This window comes from Mus pahari, chromosome 22 (genome assembly GCF_900095145.1).
Source record: "Mus pahari chromosome 22, PAHARI_EIJ_v1.1, whole genome shotgun sequence".
NCBI lineage: Eukaryota > Metazoa > Chordata > Mammalia > Rodentia > Muridae > Mus > Mus pahari.
The window spans coordinates 1,759,177-1,766,602 of NC_034611.1; the positions used below are offsets into that span (position 1 = coordinate 1,759,177).

The 7,426-nt window shown below is 46.1% G+C and overlaps 1 protein-coding gene across 1 annotated transcript; it reads left to right on the forward strand.

The window, feature by feature from the left end:
* Positions 1-675: 675 nt before the first annotated feature.
* On the forward strand, positions 676-3,043 carry Rpl7 (ribosomal protein L7). The gene is made up of 6 exons (XM_021222120.2): positions 676-736; positions 1,392-1,566; positions 1,750-1,916; positions 2,186-2,323; positions 2,423-2,742; positions 2,975-3,043. The coding sequence occupies exons 1-5, from the start codon at positions 723-725 to the stop codon at positions 2,739-2,741; spliced, it is 813 nt and encodes a 270-aa protein (XP_021077779.1). The 5' UTR covers positions 676-722; the 3' UTR covers position 2,742; positions 2,975-3,043.
* The last annotated feature ends 4,383 nt before the right edge of the window (positions 3,044-7,426 follow it).

A 7,426-nucleotide genomic window follows, 5' to 3' on the forward strand; every position in this document is an offset into this window, starting at 1 on the left:
GAACCCCCCCAGCCTCCTCGGACCTTCCGGTCATCGCTCTTCCCGGGTCTCGCTACTCGCGCCCACCGAGGGACTGTGGACTTGGCGGCCGAGGATCAGGCGCTGCGGAAGACAGCCCGGCAGTCGGGCGCAAAAGGACCTCGGCGGCGCAGCCGAGGCGGGGGGGGAGCAGGGCTGCGTGGCCGCGGGCCGCGGAGAGCCCGAGGAGGTGACCGACAGTGATTTCGTAGCCCAGCTAGCCGCTGAGGACGTGAAGCCTCAGACTCTAGAGAGCCTAACGGGAATCGCCGCCGCGAAGGCTGCCCAGAGTGTCGGTCAACGTCGCCCTCCAGCCCCGCGGGTTGTGCAGCGATGCATGCTGGGACTTGTAGTTCACATCCATGAACGTGCCTTTTGGGTCCGGCGATTCCGCAGAGCCGGACCCTAGGGTTGTCAACGCAACCTGGGGAAATTAAGCCCAGATCTGACGAGGTGTCCCTACTCTGTTCATTAAAAAAAAATTGTATTCAGTGCATTTGTTTTCCGATGAGTTTTACCATAAAGTTATTTGGCCGTGACTAAGCCGAACTGTTAATTTTGCGCCAGCAAAGTGCAAAAATCTCAATTCTAGATTATTTTCCGGCTTATCTCAGGACAGCTATAAGGCGTGGGGCTTCGCGCCCTCAGTCCTTTAAGGAGACAGTGCGCATGCGCCACCTCTCTCTTCTCTTCCGGCTGGAACCATGGAGGCTGTTCCGTAAGTCGGTTCTTCTCTCCCCCGAAATCCTTCTCCATCCCCCAAGCTAGAGGCATTTTCTCTCACTTTTCCTGGGTCTGAGTGTAGCCTGGAACCACTGCCTGCCTGTCTGGGTGTTTGTGACGCTGTGTGAGCCTAGGAGGGAGTGCGAGTGGCCTCCGCGCGGAGGGAGGCCTTGGCAGTACCGGGAGCAAACAGGGCCGACTGCGGGTCCGGCTACTTGGGCGGAGGTCCATGCTTCGGTAGAACGTACTCCGCGGAGTGTTGGAATGAGATCCGCCGTAGCTAAAGTTACCCTAGCCGGCAGCCTCCTGCATGTGGAGCTGGAGACTTGATCGGGGGGGTCACTGAGTCCTGGAACCCTAAGTGTGCAGTACAGTTTCTTGAGTGTGACTTAAACAACTCGTATCACAGGCCAGGACTGATGGCCGGGTTAAGCATAGATCTCTAAAATATCATGTGTGTTTGTCTTAAGTGAGGTGTGTGTGAGGGGAAGGGTCTGGGCATGAACGCTGCATCTCCAGCAGAGCTCCCGGGAACGACGGGGATGCCGCGGGTTTGAGTGGGTGACAGTTTGAACGTAGTTCTGAGCACCTAGTGCCTGTGGTCCATCACCAGGAAGTTTTCTGACCTACTAGTAATTCTCTACTAACAGAGAGAAGAAAAAGAAGGTTGCCACTGGGCCAGAAACCCTTAAGAAAAAGGTTCCTGCTGTGTCAAAAACTCTTAAGAAAAAGGTTCCCTCTGTGCCAGAAACCCTTAAGAAAAAGCGAAGGAATTTCGCCGAGTTGAAGGTGAAGCGCCTGAGGAAGAAGTTTGCCCTGAAGACGGTAAGTAAGGTTTGGAGGTCCTTAGTGGGCCAGGGAGCTTATTAGGACTGAGTGGTGTGCGATTGAAAGGAGATCTTCCTGGTTTGACATGCTCAATCTGTAGTGGCGGGACAGTTGTATAGAACTGATGCTGAGCTCTGTTTGAGAGCCAAGAATTAGGAGTAACTGCCGTTGGTTTTTCAGCTGCGAAAGGCAAGGAGGAAGCTCATCTATGAGAAGGCAAAGCACTATCACAAGGAGTATAGGCAGATGTACCGCACTGAGATTCGGATGGCCAGGATGGCAAGGAAAGCCGGCAACTTCTATGTGCCCGCAGAACCCAAGCTGGCCTTTGTCATCAGAATCCGAGGGTGAGTCCACTTTGCATCGTGTTCTGGCAGCCGTGGTGCTGCGAGTTGGCTGTACTGCGGCTGCCCTTAGGACATGGGCCCAGAATTATGGGGCAGGTGTTTGTGAGACCTGTGTCTAAGCTGCCTGCTCTGACTGCGTTTCAGTGTCCTGCAGTTGTCTGAGCTTAAAAGGCAAGCTAGGAGTAGTGAGATTTTACTATGTGGTGACTTCATTTTCTGTTACTTAGAATTAAGTAAAAGCTGTATGGATCTATTTTTGTCTCCGGCAGTATCAATGGAGTAAGCCCAAAGGTCCGCAAGGTACTGCAGCTCCTTCGTCTTCGACAGATCTTCAATGGCACCTTTGTTAAGCTCAACAAGGCTTCAATTAACATGCTGCGGATTGTGGAGCCCTACATTGCATGGGGGTGAGTGTTCTGTCTAGTAGGTTGGCTTTTATGCTGAGATGAATGTTAGACATTTGGGCTGTATTCTCACTAATCGCTTACCCGACTTTCCTGGTGCAGGTACCCCAACCTGAAGTCAGTAAACGAGCTCATCTACAAGCGCGGCTACGGCAAAATCAACAAGAAGCGGATCGCCTTGACAGACAACTCCCTGATTGCTCGATCTCTTGGTAAGTTTGGCATCATCTGCATGGAGGATCTAATTCATGAGATCTATACAGTTGGGAAACACTTCAAGGAAGCAAATAACTTCCTGTGGCCCTTCAAATTATCTTCCCCGAGAGGTGGGATGAAGAAGAAGACAACTCACTTTGTAGAAGGTGGAGATGCTGGCAACAGGGAAGACCAGATAAACAGGCTCATTAGACGGATGAACTGAGGTGAGAAATGAGTGAATCTCTCTACATTTCTGGCAATTGCAAAACTGTATAGACTCACCTAGCTTTGAACTCAAAACCTCTATTGAAGGCTTTTCTGTTGAGTGCGGATCGGGTGTGTTGTTGAGTTTTGACTTGGGGAGATGTGTCTTTAATGGAAGCATTGCTCCTTTGCAGGTGATGCTGAGTTGCAGCTTGGAGGACAGTCTCTAACTTGTGTGTTTTTCCCTTTCAGGTGCCACCCGTGGTATTTTTGTAATCTGGTCAGTTAATAAACAGTCACAGCTTGGCAAATTGAAATGTGTTGGAGTCTTTGTTGCCCTGCCTCTCTCTGCCCTGCTTACCACTGTAGTGGCTAATCCTGGAGTGTTCAGTCAGATCGACAGCCTATGATGTGCAAAGTTCCAGTTTATAGTTTTGGGGTTTTTGGTTGTTTTCAAGACAGTTTCTCTATATAGCCCTGGAACTCACTTTGTAGAACAGGCTGGCCTTGAACTCAGAAATCCACCTGCTTCTGCCTCCTGAGTGCTGGGATTAAAGGTGTGCTCCACCACGCCTGGCTGGCTCAGTTTATAGTTTTTGAAAGACAATTTGTTAAATGCTTTTCTCTAAGTATAAGCTATGCTGAGTGTATCAAACTGGATACGCATTTATGATTTCTAGGAAATTGTAAAAGACATTGTAGACATTTGCTGCTGGAGTTCCATGTTTCAGGCGTGGACTTGCTGGCCTACACATGAATGCATCCTTTTTTTGTACCACATGTTAATGCAAGTGATTATTGTGAGCTACCATGTGGGCATTGAGTCTTACTGAGCTGTCTTTGGCCCTGGTCATGAGTTACAAGTACTTTTTAAATTGTAAATACATAAGTACTTATTAGTATTTTAGGCAGTTGGAGTGAGATGGACCAAAACTTAAAAGCATGGGAATTTTTTTTTTCCCTCTTTGGTTTTTTTGAGACAGGGTTTCTCTGTAAAGCCCTGGCTGTCTTGGAACTCACTTTGTAGACCAGGCTTGCCTTGAACTCAGAAATCCTGCCTCCACCTCCCAAGTGCTAGGATTAAAGGCGTGTACCACCACTGCTGGGTGGGGTTTTTTGTTTTAAACATGTCTTCCCATCTTGTCCCACTAAACCCCTTCGTAACAAGTCCTTGCACTTGCATGTTTGTGTTACCCACTGCATTTAGTTAAGTTACCTACATGAACACAGGTAAAGTTGTTAGTGCAATGTCAAGTAAATGACTTGGGTACTGTTGATGAAAAGTTCTTGTCACATGTTGTGAATTAATTTCTATTGATGGTCCTAGATAATCTCAAATTGAGTCTTGTTCTGGAGAAGAATCTAGATACTTCATTAAAAAATACATTAAGCTGGGTGTGGTGCTGTGCACCTTTAATTTCAACATTCCAAGTGAACCTCTGAATTCCATGCTACATAGATATTATCTAGAGACAAGAAAATGTACACGCGTTCATCTGTGCTTGAGTTAAAGGTTCACTGAGCGACATGGTAGTTGAAGACTGCACTTGAGTCCTCTGCAAGAGCAGTATGCTCTTGATCTCTAAGGCATCTACTAGAGTGTCTTTGCCTGTCTACTTTGAAGGGTAGGCATATCCCAGCTGCTGCAGCCTTCCAGGTTTTGGGGTAGTAGTGATGATGGGTCAGTACTGCCTCAAAGAAATTAAAATCAACTTGGTCCTTATCAGCGTTGGGGGTGTGTTTGACAGGTCTTCGTAGATAGCCCTATTCTGGAGCACTTGGAGTCCAGACTAGTTTTTTAAGTGCTAGCCTAGGTGTGTGCCACCATTTGCAGCCAAACCATCATAGTGGTGTACTTTGAGTCCATGGACTTACCACCTACATGAAGTCTTGGAGTAAGATAAGCGTGGGAGGAAGAAAAGTGAGAATGGCTACGTTCTCTGTAGAAAATTGGCATTGCTACAGATACTCTACTTGATAATGTAGCTTGAACAAAAAATTGGCTAGTCTAACACTCAAAAATAGAAGATGGCTTCTGCTTGTCTACAGGCAGAAGCAGGTCTGGAAACCAGAAGCCCAGCATTGGCCTCACTGGGTCATGCCAAAGTGTCAGATCTAGCTGTCCTCTGAGTTGCCTATAAAATGAAAACTGAACCACCTTTGTGTCTTCATTTAAAAACCAAAGGGGACAGAAGAGATGGCTCTGGTTAGGAGCACTAGCTGCTCTTCCAGAAGGCATTTAACTCCCAGTGTCTTATATGCAGCTCGCAATCGTCTAACTCCAACCTTGGGACCTCCAGGAGAATACCAAGCATGTGTGTGGTACGAGGACAGGCATACCACCCATACATGCAAAATTTTAAAAATTAAAGTTGCTTTTTGTATTTATGAAGGAAGTTCCCAGTTGGTGGCAAGCCTCAAGATCCCATGACATCGGGCCACTGGAATACACTAAAATGATTTCACTAAAATATACCTCAAGTACCTCAGTATCCTTAAACACATCTTGGATCTCATTCTGTATGTTCACACAGGCTCCAGGATTTGGAGCATGAAAATTTTACAAGGGACACAAACTGCCTTGTCAGTTGTATTCTTGAGTCTGAAGCACTGGGTACCGTTTATCCAAGCCTAGATCATAATACAACTTGAAATAACTTTGAAGCCCTTCTCACATCTGAAACTTGGTTGCTCTTCCTAGCCACTCAGTATAAGGCTTCATTCTTAACCATCTAAAGTGCATTAAAGTTCTTGGTGCATTGTAACCACTTCCCACATAGACCTTTTCTGTACATGCTTTTAATAGATTACCAGTCAGTAAAGGAAGTTTTGTTGTTGTTTTTTTTTTTTTTGGTTTTTCGAGACTGTTTCTCTCCTGGAACTCACTCTGTAGACCAAGCTGGCCTTGGAAATCTGCCTGCCTCTGCCTCCCAAGTGCTGGGATTAAAGGCGTGCGCCACCATGCCCGGCTTATATCTATTTTAGAAGGCTGAATAAGTCAGTAAGCAGCAACCTCCATGACGTCTGCATCAGTCCCTCCTGCCTGCAGTAATCCCTTTCCTTCTCATGTTGCTCTTGCTCATGTGCTTATCACTGCAGTGGAAACACTAAGACTTCTATACAAAAGGAAACTTAAAATTGTTCCTAAATGATCTCTAAAAACTAACCAATTCACAAGCTCATGACTTCATATACATTCAGTATATGTGTCTGGGGGTACTTACTAAGCACTGTTTGTACCTCCTTTTTCTGTCACGTTTACTTTATTGTACCTCACCTAGAATGTTGTCACCTGACTTTGTCCAAACATGTTTTAGGAAAATTGATGCTGCTGCCCTCCAAAGCAGCACAAGGGTGTTGACCACTCTTGGAAAAATTCAAATCCTTCATTAATTTTGGCAAGTTTTTCTTGTCCAATTACATGAGGTTATTAGAAGAAAGTCTTTTAATTTCAACACAGTGGCCCAGAGACATTTCACACTGCATTGTCAGGATTAAGACATGACATCAGCATTCCCTTCCCTGGGCCAGTAAGTTGGCTCAGCAGGTAGTCGCATGTTACCAAGCCTGACAGCCTGAGTTGTCCCCAGAACCCACAGTGCAAGGTGAGACCTGACCAACTCCTGAAAGTTACCATCTGACCCTCACAGATGTACATGTGCACACAGAAATGTGGTTTGGTTTTATTTTAAAACAAACTTTGTTAATACATGTGAAAATCAAGACAGCTTTGTGGGAACATTCTATGTCTTCAAGTGAACACCAGATAATCTTTCTCTTAAAAAAAACAAAACAAAACTTCGTAAAGCTGAGTGAAGTAGTCATAAGTCCAGTTACCAATGTCTGCCCCAAATTTACTTTTTGCCAAGAAAAAACAAACCATTTCCAATCCTGATACCAAGCACCAAAGCGTCCAGCCTTTCCTCATTTATCATACCCTGGTTCATGGTCTTTCCCAAACAGTCAAGATACCCCCACATTCTTGAATGCTTTTGGTTCTCCCTTATAAGCAGCACCCTAGTGTTCTCAGATAGCCAGCACCTACTGGATCAGTCTATTTACTGCCTTCTTGAGACCTGTTAGTGACCACAGCATAAAGCTCTCAGTGCCTGCTGACAATCGAATGAATCTACTCTTCGGAGCAGTAGCATTTCAAATTCCGAGACTCCAGTAGCTGTCTTTATAGGGTGTTTGGTGGAGGTGGAGGGATAAGAGGCGGTCTTAGTTCAGGTTGTATCGCTGTGAAGAGACCCATGACCAAGGCAACTCTTATATACAAAACATTTCATTGGGGCTTACTTACAATTTCAGAGTTTTTAGTACATTATCATGGTGAGAAGCATGGCAGCGTCCAGGCAAACATGGTACCAGAGGAGCTGAGAATTCTACATCTTAATCAGAAGGTATCCAGAAAGAGACTACTGCCCACAGGCAGCCAGGAGGAGGGTCCCTTCCACTCAGCACTAGGAGCCCTCAAAGCTTACCTATATCGTGACATGCTTCAGCCAACAAGGCTGCACCTATTCTACAAGGCCACATCTCCTAATAGTGCCCATGGTCAAGCATATTCAAACCACCACAGAGGTGGAACATGAAGTATGGATCTGTATATACATGTGCATAGACTCACTCTCTCTCTTTCTCTCTCTCTCTTTCTCTCTCTCTCTCTCTCTCTCTCTCTCTCTCTCTCTCTATATATATATA

Bases quoted from the DNA above. Each gene is read 5' to 3' on its own strand.
- Rpl7 (XM_021222120.2), top strand. The intron at 1,567-1,749 runs GTAAGTAAGGTT...TTGGTTTTTCAG, and splicing joins AGAAGTTTGCCCTGAAGACG to CTGCGAAAGGCAAGGAGGAA. The intron at 1,917-2,185 runs GTGAGTCCACTT...TGTCTCCGGCAG, and splicing joins TTTGTCATCAGAATCCGAGG to TATCAATGGAGTAAGCCCAA.